Raw genomic sequence first — 21,444 nt, forward strand, 5'->3', positions numbered from 1 at the left:
GTTCACTTTACATTGGGCCTTATCCTGTAGTCCCTACCTAGGCAAAACTACCATTGAGAACAATAGTAAAAGAAGGTTGCCACCACTGATGCTGGGATTTCTAAAACTCTCAACTAGCACAGTTTCAGTAATATTCCAATCATCCGGTTGAATCCCGTGGGAATTTGGTCTGCCTTTGACTAGAGAAGCCAGCTATAGTGTAGTCAGCACTGGCAGTCTATTCCATAACTGGGAAGTCCAGGCATGGATTTATAGAGATTTATAGGCACCACATGGTATGCTAGTCAGTATTTGCCTATCGACAAAATAGTTGCCTAAGCATTCTTACAAGGAGGCATTGGTGGTGGTGGAACTAGGGGTGCTCTCGCACCCCGAGGCTTGAAGTGGTTTCCATCATATACAGGATTTACAGTATGGTGGGGGCGGGGGCTCTCAGCTCCCCCACTAAACAAATTGTTACAGCTCCCTTGCAAGGAGCTCTGCCTCAGCAGCACTAATTAATTCAGGAAAATAAAAATAGATCTAGTGTGAAAATTCGTTGTGTCAATTCAATGCAAGTTCCCCATGGATTAAATTAAGCCCCCTCCCCAACATTTTCCAACAATTTAATTATCTTATTATAATATCTGAGATTATTGTTATAGTGAGCCTATATACTGTAATATGGGTTTTAGTAGTAGTAGTAGTAGTCTCCTTGATTAGATATAAATTTGTTCCTGAAAATATTATCTGGGGCATCATAGATAAATAAATAAATTAAAATTCTATTACTAAATGTTGTTCAAACTTCTTCCTTTTTGTGATTCCCTCTCCCCTGCTAAAAATCTATTTTCTTCATAGACTGCATTAAGAAGGCTTCTGAAACCCATATAAAGAGTTTTTCTGGTGGGCGGATAGACAACAGACATAAAGGAAACCAGACACTGAGCTTGTTATTAACTACAGTAGCTACTTGTCTAAGTTTACATTTGAAGGAAGCATACCCTTTACCATTCCAGGTCATCTGCTCCATTTGAAAAAGTGACAGAAGTAGTACTTTCAGAGGTTAACTATAAAACTGAAATGTCACCAGAAGTGAAATGTAAAATACGCTTTAAGAAACTATGAGCAGGCATTACAAGGTGGCATTTTTTGTTCAGAAAGCCACATTTTAATCAAAGTACTGTACTGTAACTGCTAAATGGGCTATGAGAGTGAATGTTCGAGAACATATTAAAACTCATATGAGTGAAAAGAAGCCAGTAATAATGTTAATAGTCATAGGGAACTAAATGAGAAGGGGATTTTAAAGCAATTTATACATTTAATTAACTCATCAGTCATTAACAAGTGTATTTCATATTCCTTTGGTGAAGTAATTAACCAAGATCTACCTCATTGTGCAATAATGGCACCAATATTGTATCATTAATTGTGATTAATCTCTACTGAACATTGTCTTGCCAGCCAAATAAAATAAAACATACATATATGCTTTAGCTATTCTAAGGCTTAATTAGAATTTCATATAACAGAGTACATCAAATAAAACATAATGTTACTAGCAAAACAAAAAACAAAAAACAAACAAAAAAACCCAACCAAATAATATTTAATGGTTCCAAGTGGAATCTCATGAATTAGATAAATTATATTTCTTGGACAAATATTAAAAAGAATGAAATTATACTTTCATACAACAGATATTCTAAGGCTTTTAAAAGTAACTGTCTCAGTTTCTATAAAAAAAAGCTGATATTTGAATTTTAATAAGCAGATACATTTATATCTGTTTTAACTGGAGTGTCTTCATAGATGAGTTGGGTTCTGCCTTTAAATTACAGCTTTTAGAGAACCACCACTCTATTTCACTTATTCTTTCAAGGTCAAAGAAAGAGGGAGGCCACAGGGAAAAACAATCAGCAGGGGGTGTTCTGTTTATGAAAAAGAATAAGGAACTGTCCTGATATATCTAAGAATACCAAAAGACACCCTTCATCGTTCACTAAGGAGATAAATTGAGAGCTTGTTTCATGGAAAATGGATAACAGCCTACTTGGTGAGCAATACTATCAGACATGACAATAACAAGTTAAGTAAGTCTAGATTCTAGGGTCCTTGTTATTATTTTATTTTACATGTAATATAACAATTTGTTTCCAATACTTATCATTTAATCTATACCCTCTGTTAAATAAAATTGTACTTGGTTTCACGGTATGCATATCTAAGTGACATATGTTAAATGGAGTGGTGATCCAGAGACAGTAGCAGATTTGTGAATTCCAGTGGATCAGCAATTGGTCACTCCAGGGGGAATCCCAGGGGTTTTGAATGTATAGGAGTTTTTAAACTAAGAGCTGGGGAAACGGTGACAAGTATGGAGGAACACACAGTTCTGACGAAGACACCCCTTAGGGAAAGATATATTAAAGATATATTATTTACTATATCCAATAAAGAAGAAAGGATAGAAGATAATAAAGTACACGTAGGAACTGAAGAGGCAGTCAAAAGAAAAAGAGCCCCATTCAATTGCATCACATGAAAGCAGACAACTAAATATTGTCACATTTTATAAGTTGATTGTATACAAATGCTACAAGTCTAAATATTAAGATGGGTAAACTTGAGTTCCTGGTATTAAATGATGAGATTTATAAAACATATGTCAGAAACTTGATGGAATTATTATAATCAATGGGACACAATAATATCAGATTACAAAATATATAGGAATGACAGAGTACATAGCACAGGCGGGGAAGTAGTGTGGTATGTAAAAGAAAGCATAGAGTCAAATGTAGTAAAGGAAAGAGTCAAATGTAGTACAAATCTTAAATGAATCAAACTGTACCAGTTATATGCTTGAATATCAAGAGTATAGCCGTCGGAATATACTACTGACCACCTGACCAGCATGGTGCTGGTGACTGTGAAATGCTCAAGGAGATTAGAGAGGCTACCGACACAGAAAACTCAATACTGACAGGGGATTTCAACTATGCCCATATTTCCTGGGTACCTGTCACCTCAGGACAGGATGCAGCTGTAAATTTTCTAGACACCATTATTAATGACTGCTTCTTGGAGCAGCTAGTCCTGGTAACCACCAGGGGTGAGGCATTTTTTGATTTAGTCCTAAATGGAGCACAGGATCAGGAGATGCATATAGCTGAACTGCTCAGTAATAGTGACCATGACATAATTAAATTTAACATATTTGTAGGAGGGAAAATAGCAAAGAAACCCATCTCATTGGTATCATAATGGCACTATATAAAGCCATGGTACGCCTGCACCTTGAACATTGCCTGTAGTTCTAGTTGCCTCATCTCCAAAAAAAAAGATATATAAGAATTGGAAAAGATACAGAGAGGGGCAACAAAAATGATTTGAGGTATGGAACATTTTCCTTATGACGAGAGATTAACAGACTGGACACTTCATCCTTGAAAAGAGATGGCTAAGGGGGGATATGACAGAGGTCTATAAAATCATGAATGGTGTGGAAAAAGTGAATCAGGAAGTGTTATTTACCCCTTCACATAACACAAGAATCAGGAGTTATCCAATTAAATTCTAAGGCAGCAGGTGTAAATCAAACAAAAGGAAGTACTTCTTCACATACCACACAGTCAACCTGTGGAGCTCATTGCCATGAGATGTTGTGAAGGCCATATGTACAGCTGGGTTAAAAAAAATTGGATAAGTTCACGGAGGATAGGTCCATCATTGGCTATTAACCAAGGTTGTCAGGAATGCAACTTCATGCTCCAGGTGTCCCTAAACCTCTGAGTGTCACAAGCTGGGACTAGATGACAGGAGATGGGTCAGTCGATAAGTGTCCTGTGCTGTTAATGCCCTCTGAAGCACCTGCCACTGGCTAGATGCACCATTGGTCTGACTCAGTATGGAGATTCTCATGAGTGATGGAGTATACCTATCGCTAACTTGCAGAGGGACAGTGGAGCCTGTGTAAGCGGAGAGAGGAGTGCTTGTGTTGCTTGTGGCCGGTGGAATCAGAGAACTCATCCTCAGCAGGCAGAGAAAAGGATTCCTCACACTAAGGGCAGGTGGTAGCAGGTAAATCTGTTGGCCTTTCAGAGCCTCACCCTGGGTTTAAAGAATACATCAGAACAAGGGAATTAGATGTCTAGAAAGCAGATTTGGGAAAATTAAGATTTTTTAAATTTTATTTTATTTTTGATGTTGTGTATAACTTTTGTTTGAATGTTCAAATGTTCAAACTTTTGTTTGAATGTTCAAACAGTAATTTGAATGGGTGTAACACTTTACATTTGAGGATCTCAAAGTGCTTGTTAGAGAAGAGTGCTTGCGAGGCTAATGCAATATGATTACAATTACTTTACAGATAGATTAGGGTGCAGAAGGGATAGGGGACTTGCCTAAATCACCGCCAAAGGAGTTCTGTGTTCCAGAGCTCTGCTCTAATCACTAGACAACAATCCTGCTAGAATCAGAAGCAGACATTCAATACAAATATTAAAGAAAGGTCAAATCAATAACCACTTCATGCAAGAAAGACAACCATCATCACTGAATGGAAAAGCAGCCACACAAGAATGAATCTAGAGGAGATTAAAATGCATTAAAATTAGAGAGTATTCATTCTTCAGTGTACAGTGTGCCTTACATGAGTTCTAAATCATTCAAAACAAACATTTATATGAAAGGTGAGAGATGCAGTTCAACGAGCTTCTTTTTTCTACCATCCTCCTTTTGTTTGTGCTAAACTGACACAATATCTTTGTGACTAGGCACTTTATAATTGACCTATAGAGCAGTGAGATCTTCTCTTACAGTTTAAAAACATGATATTTAGCAAAGGTATTATTGATCTTACAACAGTTTTCTGAACATTCATTACATACAACTGTGGTAAATTATTGGCATTTTCAGGGAATTAAAGCATATCAATTTTGCATTCATTCAAATGCATTACAACCTTCTGTTTCTCCTCAAGAAATATTTTGTTTTGAAATATGTCTAAAATTAAAGAAAGGTTAACTTGTACTTCTGTAACAGTTGAAGTAATAAACAACTTATATAGTTGTAATAAACAACTCAACAGCTCCAGCAATATGAAGCATAAAAAACAGTGGGATTAGATTTCACAATCTAACTCTCAAGGACTATTCTTGTCCACATCTAGAACAACTGGTTCATTCCTTCTTACAAGCCATTTTCAGCCCCCAAACTTTTGAGATCTTTCTAGTCGGTTGTGTTTATGACAACAGGTTTTTTTTAAAAGATAAAACAAAATGCTCCCAAATTTTCTAATTATTCACAAAGTAATGTAATGACATTTAACAAACAATATACGCTGAAGACAGTCTATAACTAAACCATCCCTAGCCAGGAGTTGATGTACACACTGGCTCATGCAACAGCATGAATAGAAGCAAGCGCTCCGGTTCTTTCCATTCAGAAGCTTGTTACAATATCTTATCATACTGGAGACTTAGTCTTTGAGAGGAAGGCCTCAGTAATAAGTGGAACATAAATAAATAATGTATAGTTATAAATATAAAAGGAAGAGTAACCACCTTTCTGTATACAGTACTATAAAATCCCTCCTGGCCAGAGGCAAAGTCCTTTTACCTGTAAAGGGTTAAGAAGCTCAGGTAACCTGGCTGGCACCTGACCCAAAATGACCAATGAGGGGACAAGATACTTTCAAATCTGGAGGTGGGGAAAAGGCTTTTGTCTGTCTGTGTGATACCTTTGCCGGGAGCAGATCAAGGATACAAGCCCTCCAACTCCTGTAAAGTTAGTAAGTAATCTAGCTAGAAAATGTGTTAGGTTTTCTTTGTTTTGGCTTGTGAAATTCGCTGTGCTGGAGGAAATGTGTATTCCTGTTTTTGTGTCTTTTTGTAACTTAAGGTTTTGCCTAGAGGGATTCTCTATGTTTGAATCTGACTGCTTGTAAGATTATCTTCCATTCTGATCTTACAGAGTTGTTCTCTTATCTTTTTTTGTTCTTCTAATAAAGTTCTGTTTTTTTAAGAATCTGATTGGGTTTTTTGGGTCTTAAAATCCAAGACTGGTTTGTGCTCATCTTGTTTATTCTCAAGCCTCCCCAGGAAAGGGGGTGTAAGGGCTTGAGGGGATATTTTGGCGAAATAGAAACTCCAAGTGGTCCTTTCCCTGTTCTTTGTCTAAATCAGTTGGTGGTGGCAGCATACTGTTCAATGACAAGGCAAAATTTGTGCCTTGGGAAAGTTTTTAACCTAAGCTGGTAAAAATAAGCTTAGGCGTTTTTTCATGCGGGTCCCCACATCTGTACCCTAGAGTTCAGAGTGGGGAGGGAACCCTGACAACAGTGAAAGTCTGTCTTTCTATAAAGGCCAAAAATAGGAGGTCACATTGGAGAAGTGGTCTGTAACTAGAGTTTGAACTAAATTGTGCTGGAAACGTTAAAGATATTTTAAAACTGGTAGCTTAAGAAAGGATATGCCTACTTGATATGGTCCTTAGGACAGGCTTCACTATAAGCATATTATGTTAATATAAGCACTATACATTCAAATTTTACATACAAGATATCCACCAATGTAGGCTTTTACAAGTACCTGACTTAATGACTGCATCCTCTGCATTTTCAACAAAAAATGTGAAATAAAGAAGAGTTACGATGAAGAGCTAGAATTTTCCTTTGTGATAGCAAAACACTTCAAATTATGGGAAATGATGATTATCCATCAAAACTGTTTTCTGTATGTGATGACGAAGTGGTTTGTAATGATCACTATGAACAAGATCTTGGGGGTCCTTATACATTTTTTTCAGGCAAACTCCAACTGAAATAAATATAAAGGAAATAGATTTTCAAGGTCTGATCTTATCAGGCAATTCAGAAGGAGGACACAAAAGGACATAAGATCCAGTCCTGCAGACAAGAAACTGTAGTTAGACAAGCAGTCCCAGCAGACTTCAAAAGGACTACCAGGAGTAGTATGACCAATATTTGTTGCAGAATAATTTACAAAGCTCGTCTATATGGGTACAAAAAAAAAAAGGTTATAAGGTCAAAATAAGTAAGGTCTGAATGAAAAGTATAGTATGTGTTTCATATATAGAAAAATTCAAAACACTGCCTTTTTAAAGAACTTGAAATCTCAGAGCATGATAAAATCCTTATGATGTCATGCCAGATAATACAACTGTAACATTATTTCAGAGGAAAATATACCTTAAAATGAAAAGGGATTAATAATTTAAAAGTGTGATAGAAAAGGCAGAATACTGCCTGTGGGAATTTGCTAAGTAAGATCTGAGTACAAAGTGATTGAGGACCTCAGGATTTCAGCCTAAAAGCATAAAGTTTCTCTGTTTGGTATCTTCAGACTTGATACCAAAGACTTTTATATTTGTCTGATACAGTTAGTAATGGAAAAACTCTTTTTTTCTAGCTTAGGTTGATGCACACTGGTAATGCATTTTATATGCTTGCCCATCAAAAAGTAATTCTATTTATAGTTTTGATATGTTTGATCACCAGTTTAAGTGAATAGATAAATTCAAAATCATTGTTTCAGTAGATCAACTTTTCTCTCTCTCTCCATTATTAACCTGTCTGATCTTTGTAGGAGTGTTTCTTGATTGAGTTATTTTAAAGTTTGTCTTTCCTTGTGTTCACTTCAAGACTGTGATTCACTAAAGATTGAGCTAACCCCAAACCTTAGTTGCAAGAGTTTTATATATCTATGCATTTCAATCACAATTCCTTTGACAGTATTACTTTTTTTTTTTCCTGTGGCTTAGCAGAGTCCCTTGGTAGTCTACCTACTGAAACAAGTGAGGTACGTTAGGAAACTTGATGATTGATCAATAAGTATTCTGCTTCTTCTATAACACTATTCAATTATTTATAGTATCTCCTTTTACTCGGCAAAGATATTTTCCCCATAATAATCTCACAATATACTATCTGACATAATATATCATATAAGTATTGTTCTGCATTTGGGATTCCAAGACCTCTATAAGAAGTCAATATTTTCATTCTTCTAAAGAGACACATGCTACCTCTTATACTCAGACCTATTTATTTCAATCTTGCATCTCCTGTTCACATGAACCTAGACAATAATGAGCCCTAATCTTGCAAGCCTGACTCACACAAGGCAATGGATCTATTTGTGGCTAAGGTGTATGAAATTTGGTCCTATTCATGTCCCTAAGATCCAATTTGCTTTCTTTGATTCCATTGATGTGCCCAGTGATACTGAATTTCCTTCAAAGACAAACTATTGCTTCTCAATTCCATACATGTATATGGGCTTTTCATTGAAACCTGAAAAAAATCTTTATTTTAGATTTAGATTGTGAGAAAATAAAAATTTTGTACACTATAGAGAGCTAAACATTTACAATACAATACATTTGCTCCTATTGATTTTGTAAAGCTATTTCTATGCTGTAGGAATACTGATTTATTGTTTAAGTCACGATACCAGTAACTTGCTGATAGGGTTTAATGTTCTGTTCTTATGAGGAAGAAAATAATTGCAGCAGAGATTTCAAAATAAAGTTGTCTTATCACACTACTCTATTGTTATATGATGTACTACGTAACCTTAAAATAATTTCATAATATCTAGCATCAACCTCCTTCCTTATGCGCAAGCTACTGAATTGCTAACTTGCTTAGCACATCTAATTCTTCCACTTAAGAGTTTCATTCCTGGAGGAAAACAACAGCTGGTATTGTAACGTACATCTTTGTGAACAAGCAGTGCATATTCTATTCAAGTACTTTCATGAGGAAAGTGGAAGAAAAGATCGTATGACTTCCACACATAAACTTTTGATGGGTGAAAATACATTGATAGCATCATCATACGGATGAAAGGTTAAGAGTCACTTTATGAATTCACAGCAAATGTTCAAAACACACAACCTTCTCTCACATTTACATGCCTTGATACCACTTCCACTCTTTTCCACCTTTTTCTGAATGTTCTTTTATGTTGTCATAAACACAAAACAGGTTTGTACAGCAAACCAACAGATACTCAGTTGTACCTTATTTGGGCTTCATGCCATCCCCACCACACCAAATAGTTATTTATAGCCAAGCTCTAAGAATTAGATAAGTTTCCAGCAGTGAGAAAATCTTCAACAAGCACTATGACAGCTAAGCGGGCACAGGTTATACCTTAAATGTCACATGACAAAAAATCAACATACATTCTGAATTGCCCAGAAAAACACTTGTTATGGGAAACTATCAATATGCAACATAGTAAATTTGCTGTGGATTTACATCATGCAGTTCCTTTATATATATATACACACACACACACACACACACAATCAAAGCAAACCTTGTAATACCTAATTAGAGATTGAGTTTCAAAAGATCATTTCAAGCTGCCTCTGATTTCCTACTACCAAATTCGTAATTTTCAGAAACACATTTCAAGGGGAGAATGAAATTAGGATTCAAAGAATTTGTGACTTGTAAACATGTGTCAAGCTTCTATATTCTCTAGCTTCTCTGAAGGAAAAGTTTATAATGCAAATCAATAGCTGACAGCTACATATAGGTGTTTATGTTATTCAATGTCAACTTTCTTAAATACATGGGCAAACATAGGTATATCCAGGGTAGATAAGAAGGACATCTCTCCTGAGCTTTTTTACTGTCTTTTCAATATACTCTTTAATACACTTACATGACTCTGATATTTTCAGTCCCTTTCTTCTCCCACCCTCCCTCATGTTTTTTCACATAGTTGCCCCTGTTTGATCAAAACCTACAATATCCTTTGTACATGTCTGGCCCATTTTAAGTTCTCAAGCTTCATTAGCAACAGTGCTTTAATATTAAAAATTTTCCAGATTAACTCTAATCCATTGCGAACTCATAGTCTATGAATCTGCACTTTATTGATGGTACTTTTATATATAGGGGCAAAATTGTTTTGTGTGTATGTTTTTCCAAATGTGAAAGCCAGTGGTCTGAATGAGCTGTCTCCTGTCATCTATTGACAAATTGGGGGAAAAGACCTCAGGAGCAATTAGAGCCCCACAAATCTGTGGATATCTGCTTCATATCCACAAATATCCAGGGACCATGTTTGTAGATCACGGATGGATGCAGATCCAGATTGTATATCTAGAGCCCAGCAAATCTGCAGATATCTGCTTCATATCCGTGGACGATGTCTGCAGATCACGGATCGGATGAGGATAAAATTTTGTATCTGTGAAGGGCTCTATAAACCATATTTGCATGGACTACTTTGCTAAGGTGATCAATAGAACTGCTTTGCCGGGTTGATCAACTTTGATTGTTTTGGGTTAAAATTCACTTGTCTTGGCTGCAGGGGTAATGCAATATTGCAATCCTTATTGCATGACTACAGGGCATAGAATCATAGAATATCAGGGTTGGAAGGGATCTCAGGAGGTCATCTAGTCCAACCCCCTGCTCAAAGCAGGACCAATCCCCAATTAAATCATCCCAGCCAGGGCTTTGTCAAGCCTGACCTTAAAAACTTCTAAGGAAGGAGATTCTACCACCTCCCTAGGTAACGCATTCCAGTGTTTCACCACCCTCCTAGTGAAAAAGTTTTTCCTAATATCCAACCTAAACCTCCTCCACTGCAACTTGAGACCATTACTCCTTGTCCTGTCCTCTTCTACCACTGAGAATAGTCTAGAACCATCCTCTCTGGAACCACCTCTCAGGTAGTTGAAAGCAGCTATCAAATCCCCTCTCATTCTTCTCTTCTGCAGACTAAACAATCCCAGTTCCCTCAGCCTCTCCTCATAAGTCATGTGTTCCAGACCCCTAATCATTTTTGTTGCCCTTCGCTGGACTCTCTCCAATTTATCCACATCCTTCTTGTAGTGTGGGGCCCAAAACTGGACACAGTACTCCAGATGAGGCCTCACCAATGTCGAATAGAGGGGAACGATCACGTCCCTCGATCTGCTGGCAATGCCCCTACTTATACATCCCAAAATGCCATTGGCCTTCTTGGCAACAAGGGCACACTGCTGACTCATATCCAGCTTCTCGTCCACTGTTACCCCTAGGTCCTTTTCCGCAGAACTGCTGCCTAGCCATTCGGTCCCTAGTCTGTAGCGGTGCATTGGGTTCTTCCGTCCTAAGTGCAGGACCCTGCACTTATCCTTACTGAACCTCATCAGATTTCTTTTGGCCCAATCCTCCAATTTGTCTAGGTCCCTCTGTATCTTATCCCTGCCCTCCAGCATATCTACCACTCCTCCTAGTTTAATATCATCCGCAAATTTGCTGAGAGTGCAATCCACACCATCTTCCAGATCATTTATGAAGATATTGAACAAAACCGGCCCCAGGACCGACCCCTGGGGCACTCCACTTGACACCGGCTGCCAACTAGACATGGAGCCATTGATCACTACCCGTTGAGCCCGACAATCTAGCCAACTTTCTACCCACCTTATAGTGCATTCATCCAGCCCATACTTCTTTAACTTGCTGACAAGAATACTGTGGGAGACCGTGTCAAAAGCTTTGCTAAAGTCAAGAAACAATACATCCACTGCTTTCCCTTCATCCACAGAACCAGTAATCTCATCATAGAAGGTGATTAGATTAGTCAGGCATGACCTTCCCTTGGTGAATCCATGCTGACTGTTCCTGATCACTTTCCTCTCACGTAAGTGCTTCAGATTCTTTGAGGACCTGCTCCATGATTTTTCCGGGGACTGAGGTGAGGCTGACTGGCCTGTAGTTCCCAGGATCCTCCTTCTTCCCTTTTTTAAAGATTGGCACTACATTAGCCTTTTTCCAGTCATCTTGGACTTCCCCCATTCACCACAAGTTTTCAAAGATAATGGCCAATGGCTCTGCAATCACAGCCGCCAATTCCTTTAGCACTCTCGGATGCAACTCGTCCGGCCCCATGGACTTGTGCACGTCCAGCTTTTCTAAATAGTCCCTAACCACCTCTTTCTCCACAGAGGGCTGGCCATCTACTCCCCATGCTGTGATGCCCTCCACAGAGGGCTGGCCATCTACTCCCCATGCTGTGATGCAACAGAACTGTACTTAATATGCCCTACTTGAGGAGTCAACCTAATCTGAAATGTCACTTGCTAAGTGTGGAGTAGCAAAGTGAAAGTCAGAGGACGTGGGAACAGGTGTTCCAAGTGCATGGTGAGGATTCTGTTTTAGGAGTTCTAGATGCTATTTGACCCTCTCACTCCAGTATTTAAAGACAGAACTGATTAGACTCAGTTGAGACCTTTTGTCCCTTCTCAGAGATCACCAGAGCTGAAATCACTGCTATGTTTGTCTAGGGAGCTGAGCCTTAGGCCTGGTGTGGATACAGTGTTCCAGTGAAAGATAACACAGAGGGGACACCAACAGTGAGGCTTCCCATTACTCAGTGAAATCACTAAGAGCTGAAATCACTAAGAACTAGTAGTAAGGTAGTAAAACCTCAGAACATGGCATTGCACCTAATTGCAATATGGTAAGAGACACAGAATCAGCATCAAAGGTGCCCCATACCCAGCAAATCCTACATCTGTGATTACTAATACCTAGGTGGTCATGGTGCTGTAGAACCAAACTGGACTGGACTTGACCAATGACACAGCAGAGCAGCAGTGGAGGTGGTGGTGAGAAGAGGCAGTAGTGAGCAGTGGCAGAGGCATCACTTGTCCAAACACCACCAACACCACCACCTGGATGTGGAGCTGGAGGTGAACCTACCTAAATGCACTGCTGGACTCTGGGGCTTTGCTGATCTTGGACAACAGGAGTGAGGGACAGCAGAAGAAAAGGGGAAGTGGCATGTTACAGGGACATTCATCTATTGGACTTTCACACTGCAGGTGGGAAACTGAGGCAAAGGACTGCCAAGATACTGTGGGGAAGGAATGTTACTTATTGTCTCCTTACTTTTGAGTCATTGTCGCTGTTTTCTGAAATTAATGCTGTGCTCCCTCTCCTCTTAACAAACCTTTTCTTTTTGTTATATACATACTCAGGATGTGTGAGTGGGGAAGTACTGCCTATTAGAGGCACGGAGGGGAGATATTTACTTTTTCCAGATTTTTGAGTGGGAGCTCAAGCCATTTTTGTTTTGTAATTTTAAGAAGAACCCCTAGATACTGAATCTGACTCTTGTTGCTTCTGACAGGGTTACATAAGACTGGAGAAAGGTTACATATGACTAAAATAAACTCAATTGAATTAGAAGCTGTGCAGCTATTTAAAAAAATCTGGACACTTCAAGGGTTTTACAGAAAAAATTCAAGTGCTATACAGAATACCAGTAGCCATAATGTATGATTCATTTTATCATACAATCCCATGGAAGTGTGACTTATCAGTATGTAAGGAATGGTCTTATTCACATTATATACACTTGTGACTGTGAATGTACATTCCAAAAGTTTAGATGTGAACTGTGAAAGACATATATTTTATCTTTTCTTTATTGGTTGTAAGTCAATACTTTTCATACTAGAACTGACGTTTGAAAATACGATCTTCAGCCTAAAGGCTGGCATGAAAGTGGAGGTGTCAAGGTTCCTTCCCCACTCTGAACTCTAGGGTACAGATGGGGGGACCTGCATGAAAAACCCGCTAAGCTTATTTTTAAAGTCCAGGGACAAAAGGTAAAATGGTTTGTACCTTGGGGAAGTTTTAACCTAAGCTGGTAAAAATAAGCTTAGGGGGGTTTTCATGCAGGTCCCCTCATCTATACCCTACAGTTCAGAGTGGGGAAGGAACCTTGACATGGTGGCAGAGCGGTGGGATTAAAACTTGAAATCATTTTGAGATCAATTTGAGGTTTTTTGAACCAGAAGCACAGATTTTAAAAAAGGACATTTTTTTTTCCCTTTGGGCTGCTGGAAAACAGGTTTTAAGTTGAAAGCAGTTAGAGGTTTTTTTTGTCTTTGCTTGGGGGCCAGAGCTGGTAAAAATAAGCTTAGGGGGTTTTTGATGCAGGTCCCCTCATCTGTACCCTAGAGTTCAGAGTGGGGAAGGAACCTTGACAGGAGGATACTGTAGGTTTGTTGTTAGTGAGCCTTTAGAAATGCAAGGAAAGCCTGTCTCATTATAAAGTCTCATTATAAGGCTCTGTAACACCATTTTAGTACAATGATTTCCTTGGTTTCAAAATAATTAAATCACTTTGATTCCTTTACCAATTTTAAAGATACAAAAGTAATATTCTTAAAATGTTCACCGCAAAGGCTGCTCCAGTTTCCGTTGCTTTCTAATTTCTCCACTTTAAATGAAATGATTCCTGGCAAATATAATCCTTATAACTTCAATTTTTTTTCAATTAACAAGTAATTTTATCGTAATAAAAATGGAGCATTGTAAAAATGGTGATAACATTTTCTTAGCCCCATAATTGAAAAATAGAAAATAAAGATTTGTAAGTGGTACCTTTTAAAAAGGGAGGAACCCATCTTGAGGGTGTTAGGGCAAGGAATTCTCAAAGAATACTCAGTGGAATCCCAAACATCATTTCCCAGACCTTATGTGATATTTATTAGCATAAAGTTAGGTGCATTTCAAGACTCAGTTCTTGGGAATGAGTCATTTTACATCTGTTAGAGAGGGGATATCCCTATCTGATAGTTACATTTTGCCTCTGAAAACTAGTGGAATTTCTATAAGCCAATAGCCTGCAAAGTTACTTCTCGTTGGATTAGACCCCCAAAACTTTTGAATAGAAAATTATTTCATTATTTGCCATCAGACAAAATATAGTCACAGCTGCAAAGCATAACCTGTTTAAAGAAAAAAGAAACAAACAATAAGCTAATACCTTTGTTGTTGTCCATTCCTCCAACAGCATACAGTGTTCCAACTGTAGATTTTCTAGGTTTAGTCCTTGGACTTTGCATTAGAGTTCTTCTTTCCGGTAAAAGATGGTATTTCATAGCTTCCAGAATTAGCTTCTGACATTCCAAGTCATCCTTAAAAAGTGCATGATTTTCTAGGTCAGCCAATATCTGTGAATGACACAATCATGAATCAATAATGATACAGTATTCCTGGATAAATAGTACTATGCAAAGGGAAAGACACCAGGAAATTAACAATATTGATTACAAAAGTAACACTAAATATATCATCTTGTTGCAGGCAAGATTCTGTCAAGCTTATTCATTTCAAAACCTTTCGTACAAAAAATGGGCAACGCTGTGTGGATCATGAAAACACATTTAGAATAATTACTTCCCCACAGTATATGAAATATGGGAGGTATTTACTATTCAGAATTTTAGGAAATACTTTTGTACACCACAGCATGGTAACTGGATAAATGTTGATTTTTAATGGCTCCCATTATAGGTAAAAAACATTCATATTTAAATGATCACAAATATACTCATTGGTCAGAGTTCTTTGTTAACTTTCTATAGTATTCCACAAAGTGGTTTACAGAGATGTACGCTAATTGTTTTCAAATACATTATTTAGCTATTCATTTGAGAGTTTCTCATGGCTTTTCTGGATTATTTCTGCTTCAGCTGCGTATGTTAGTAGCAATCTGATTTAACACTGCAGACGTAGATGAACACTTATGCCACTTTCTGCTAAATTTACAGTAATAAAATGACTGCATCTCTTGAAACTGGCACAGGAGTTGTAATCAAGATTCATGCGATATGGGTGCCTGATGAACTAGGTTGCCCAAATCAGTAAGTAAATTTAAAAAGAAATTATAGTATGGTAGGATCTGTAAATTTTTAGAAGGGGAGACATTGAGTTGAACACTTGAAATATCTGTTGTCTGTTTTAGTTTTCTCTGAGGTGTCTTTCACCATGATTATCTCAGAACCAAAAGATGCAGTAGAAGAAGAAAAAATAGTTAATTGAGAATACAAGTAAACACAAGTAAACACAGATAAAATCCAGTTACTTGAAAATCTAAACACATAAACCTCTTATTATTGGAGAATAAGACAAAGGAAAATTGATTCCTATAAAAACTCAGATTTAGGGAATAGAAACATAAGCTTAGAAATCTGAAATTTGGATAATCCAGTGTGATGGGGCAAGGCCAGATGGCTATAGAAAAGCAGTGGGAGATAGATATATTAGCTCCAGGCTAAACAAATCCCTGGTACCAGGATAAGTTAAATGGCAGCTGCTCCAGGTCAATTAAGACACCTGGGGCCAATTAAGAACTTTCCAGAAGGCAGGGAGATTGGTTTATTGGGACACCTGAAGCCAATCAGGGGCTGGCTGAAACTAGTTAAAAGCCTCCCCCGTGCTAGTCAGGTGGGTGTGGATGTCAGGAGCTGTGGGAGGAAGTTGTGCTGTTGGAGAGACTGTGCAGTACATACCATATCAGGCACAAGGAAGGAGACCCTGAGGTAAGGTAAAGTGGACCTTGAGGAAGTGGGGGCTGCTGTGGGGAAGTAGCACAGGGAATTGTATGTGTCGTGTTTCTAAAAGGTCAGCTACCATAGCTGATACTATTAGGGTCCCTGGGCTGGAGCCTAGAGTAGAGGGTGGGCCTGTGTTTCCCCTTTGCACCCCCTGTTTAATCACTGAGACTGGGAGATAACAGAAACTGCAAGGGAGGATAGCTTCTCCTCACCTCCTTTGCTGGCTTATGATGAAAATGGCTCAGTAGACTGTGACCCTTTTCCCTAGAGAGAGAAGGGTTATGTGGAGGGTCACAGTGAGCCTCTGAGGCTAGTGAAATCTGTGAGGAAATGTGGGACCCATGGAGACAAAGACAGAGCTTTGTCACACCAGGTTTACCCTATATTTACTTGGTGTTTGCATATTACTGTTTGTGTGGATGGATTTTGTAGGCACCATTTAGGTACCTATTTCTAAATATCTGAACTAATGTAATTTTACTAAGCAGTTGTACTAAGTGTAAGTTTTGACCGTTTGGACCGGTTACAAACTTACAACAATTAGAAGTGTTGTAACCCTGTACAATTCGTATATGGTGACAGAGAAGGTAACAAACTACTAAATCTTTGGAATTCATTTTATGTTTCCATCTATTGACAATGTCACTCAATGAATGAGAATTAGGAAAGGAAAACCTCACTACATACACTCATTACTAATGTATGTTTTATTTTTACATATAGCAAGCTCCTGGGGCTGTATCAAATCACTCCCTTTTGACCCACAAATATCCTGCTTGATATGTAAAAAACTTTTTTTTAAAGTTGAGTATTATATATGTTGTATATCATAGCCACTTTCCTCTTGTCTTCTTTATGCCCTCTCAAAGAGTAACAGAAACATATCAGTATATCAATGTTAAAAGCTAGTAATTTAGGGAGAACAGACTACTAAAATTGGTTAGAAACAATGGATCAAGTATGTAAAAAGAGCTCTGGGTAACAAAAGTATTTATGCAAGCAGGAACAGTAAGCTATTTTGTGGAAGATGATAATTTTAAAAGAATGGGAAAATCAAAAGGTCAGAACTCAGAGGAAATGAGAGGGGGAAAAAAGGACACAGGATGCATGTCTTTCTTTGAACTTCAGAAAAAGCAACATAAACTGCAAAAGGAAGCTGGAGTAATCAGGTGAATGCAAACTTAATTTCTCTCCCTTTTAATAAACAGAGCAGAAGAGTTTCTTTCCTACCAAAATCAGTGAAAATCTATTTGTACACCCTTTTTAAAACATAAGAGGGAGTCAGATAATTTATAATTGGAGAGTCTGGGAAGAGAGTTTGGGAGAGATTCCATTTCCAGGGGCAGATCCTCAGCTCATGTAAATAAAAAAAACTGTCAGGTGAAAATCTGCCTCCATGATTCTGTTATGATCCAGTTTTGGGCCCCCTACAGAAAGGATGTGGACAAATTGGAGAGAGTCCAGCAGAGGGCAATGAAAATGATTAGGGGGCTGGGGCACATGACTTATGAGGAGAGGTTGAGGGAACTGGACTTATTTAGTCTGCAGAAGAGAAGTGTGAGGGGGGATTTGATAGCAACCTTCAACTACTTGAAAGGGGGGTTCCAAAGAGGATGGAGCTTGGCTGTTCTCCATGGTGGCAGATGACAGAACAAGGAGCAATGGTCTCAAGTTACAGTGGGGGAGGTTTAGGTTGGATATTAGGAAAAACTATTTCACTAGGAGAGTGGTGAAGCACTGGAATAGGTTGCCTAGGGAGGTGGTGGAATCTCCATCCTTAGAGGTTTTTAAGCCCTGGCTGGGATGATTTAGTTGGGGTTGGTCCTGTTTTGAGCAGGAGGTTGGACTAGATGACCTCCTGAGATCTCTTCCAGCCCTAATCTTCTATGATTCATATCTAACCTCCTGAATCTAGTTCTCAGATAAGGGTTGATTGTACTCTCCCTAAAAGACAATGAAAATTTTTCCATTGATTGAAATGGTCTTATATGAAAAGATTTTTTTCTGAAAGTCTCCCAGTATTGCTGTAGAAGCAGTGCAGATCCACCAGTGGGAACACGCTGCATTGTGAACAAGCCATTGAGATTTTTACCACCATCTATACCTGCTCTGAGCAACGAGAGTCATATTGGGCCTATAATTAGGGCCAGATTTATTTTGTTATTAAGTTTCCTTATTTTTTCACAGGATTTACTGTGTAAAATTGTGATAAAATAGCTGTTTAGAACTATTCATACATTTGGCTTTTTTTTCTTTTTGTAAAGGTATTTATATTCCACAATATATTTCTCAATGGATACAAAAAAATTCTAAAATAGAAAAGCACTATACAAATGTTTAAACCCCAAATCTGACCTTCCTTTAAAAAAAAAATGCTTTGACATTTTCTGATAAAAGGTGCTATATATACTAGTTACTGAAGTACATAATGTACTAAAGATTCCAAAACCAAGTGCTTATCCTGGTAAGTTTCCCTTAAATCAGTTTTCTTATTCATTTTTTTCCTCTATTCTCTGCTCTTTCTAATGCCATCATTTTACAGGAGGCATACAATCTTTTAAAAGACCTTATTCATTGGTGTACTGTCTTATCAAATATTCTAAAAATATGGAGATTTTAATTATTTTGTTTGAAATATACCACTACTTAGAATAATATGTTTTACATTTGAAAGTATAGTAAAACACCTGCAACAATAACATTATTAAATACTCAACTGAATTAATATTATGGGAAGTGAAAACAGAGATGCATAAATGTAGACAAGCTCTGTCTCATACATAGTGGGCTTTGTTCTATAACAGAGGTTCCCAAACTTTTGAATAGCATTGACAGAGGTCCTGAATCAGAAAAGAACTTAGGTAAATGCTTAAGACCACCCCTATTCTGGAAAGCACTTAAATACATGTTTAAATTTTAAGCACCTGCTGAAATCTCATTAACTTCAATATGATTTAAGCACTTGCTTTCCTGAATCAGAGCCTCAGTTTGTATCTGAGGAATAATAAGTAAGTTTGAATATGGAAAATGGAAAGGGCAGAATGGAAGGTTGATGACAGGAGATCAATGATATATTTAAGTCCAAGCTATTCAAGGGTTTCATAGTTAAAACATTTATGAATTCTAATGTTAGGGGAGAACATGCAGTGAGCAGTTTTGCTGTAAATTGTGAACATCCTTAAGTTTTCACTCTGGAAGGCCAGCTAATAAAGAATTATAATAAGGAATGCTATTTTTAAATAGGAGCTTTTAAATAAGGAGAGAAAATCTGAAAGGAAAATAGGTCAAAAGGCAATTTGGAATAACAAGCACGTGCTTTGATACCTGATGCTTCTGAGTATCAATAGTAACGTGCAGAAAAGTACATCTACCAACTTTCAAGAGTCATGGTTCCTCAGTTCAACCATTTTGGTACTATGATCATTATTTATATATTGCAATAGGTGAGCATGGTGCTTTACATGAAGACTATAAATGTTGTCAGATAACAGAGAAAGAGAAACTGGGGATAAATAAAGGTCATCTTGGTCATATGCCAAATAGAGCAGGGTTTTCCTTACAGTATATTATGTGTGGTGTACTCTTTCTAATCAAAAATAACTCCCTTATTGTGGCTTCAACCAGCTCTCATGGATACCAGTTTAGTACTAAATACTCTCAGGTATTCATTATTTCCCTGATGTTCAGGACATTTTTCTTTGAGTTTCATCCTGCTACTCTTCAGTTCATCCTCTTGTACCTCCCTACACAATTCCCTTTCCTTCAGGGTATTTACATTCTTCTAATTATTATTATTATTTATTTGTATGGAAGTAGCACCTAGGAGCCCCAGTCACAGATGAGGACCCCAAAGTGCTAGCAGTTCCACAAATACTGAACACTAAGATGATTCACTGATTCCAAGACCAGAAGGAGATCATTGTGATAATCTAATCCAACCTCCTGTAAAACACAGGCCATAGAACTGCCCCAAAATAATTCTTAGAGGAAATCTTTTAGAAGAACATTCAATCTTGATTTAAACGATGTCAGTGATGGAGAATCCACCATGATCATTTGGTAATTTCCCCCCCCCCAAAGGTTAATTACTCTCACGGTTAAAAATGTATGACTTATTTTTCATCTGAATTTGTCTAGCTTCAACATCCAGTCACTGGATTGTGTTATATTTTTCTCTGTTAGATTGAAAATGCCATTATTAAATATGTGTTTCCCAGGTAGATACTTAGACACTGTAATCAAGTCACCCTTTAACCTTCTCTTTGTTAAACTAAATAAATTGAGCTCTTTGAGTCAATCAGAATAAGGCACGTTTTCTAATCATTTAATCATTGTTGTGGCTCTTCTCTGCACCCTCTCTAATTTATCAACATCCTTTTTGAATCGTGGGCACCAGAACTGAACAGAGTATTCCAGCAACAGTCATACCAGTGCCAAACTCAGAGGTAAAATAACCTCACAAATCCTACTCAAGATCCCCTTGTTTATGCATCCCAGGATTGCATTAGTTCTTTTGGCCACAGCATCACAGTGGGGGCTCAGGTTCAGCTGCATATCCACGATGATCTCCATATGCTCAAATACTTCTAGACAGTTACACTAGCAATTTAATCAAGTAAAACATATTTAGTTCTTCAAGTAACTTTCCATACTGTAAGTCAATTCTGTTAGCCCTTTTGTATTAAATTCAATAAAGGAATTAACAAGAGTGCATCTTATAAAGGATTCATTCAGTAGAAGCTATGCACCAAAGTATCCTTTGTATTTTTGCTAAGGATACCTAATATTAGGTACCAAAATCCAGGAGTGATCTGATTTTTTGAAAGTGCAGAGTACTCTGAAGCCCTCATTGCTAAACTGGTGGTCCTGTTTAACCTCTCTAAAATACAAGAACAAGGGGACATTAAATGAATTGAAAGACAGCACATTTAAAACAGATCAGAGGAAATACTGTTTTAATTACACAGTACTGTATTCAGAACAGCTGGACTCAAAACCGAATTTGAAAATTATATAGAAACTGAGGGCCATCTATTATTACATTAGCTAGGGTATTACACGCACACATACCCC

General features: G+C 37.7%; 1 protein-coding gene across 1 annotated transcript in view; it reads right to left on the reverse strand.

Annotated features, from left to right (window-relative positions):
• Positions 1-21,444, reverse strand: part of KLHL1 (kelch like family member 1) — a 445,797-nt gene that overhangs the window by 116,638 nt on the left and 307,715 nt on the right. Inside the window, exon 6 of the mRNA XM_037895040.2 lies at positions 14,799-14,985. Coding sequence (XP_037750968.1) covers positions 14,799-14,985 — 187 coding nt within the window. The remainder of the gene's footprint in view (positions 1-14,798; positions 14,986-21,444) is intronic.

This window comes from Chelonia mydas, chromosome 1 (genome assembly GCF_015237465.2).
Source record: "Chelonia mydas isolate rCheMyd1 chromosome 1, rCheMyd1.pri.v2, whole genome shotgun sequence".
NCBI classification, from domain to species: Eukaryota; Metazoa; Chordata; order Testudines; family Cheloniidae; genus Chelonia; species Chelonia mydas.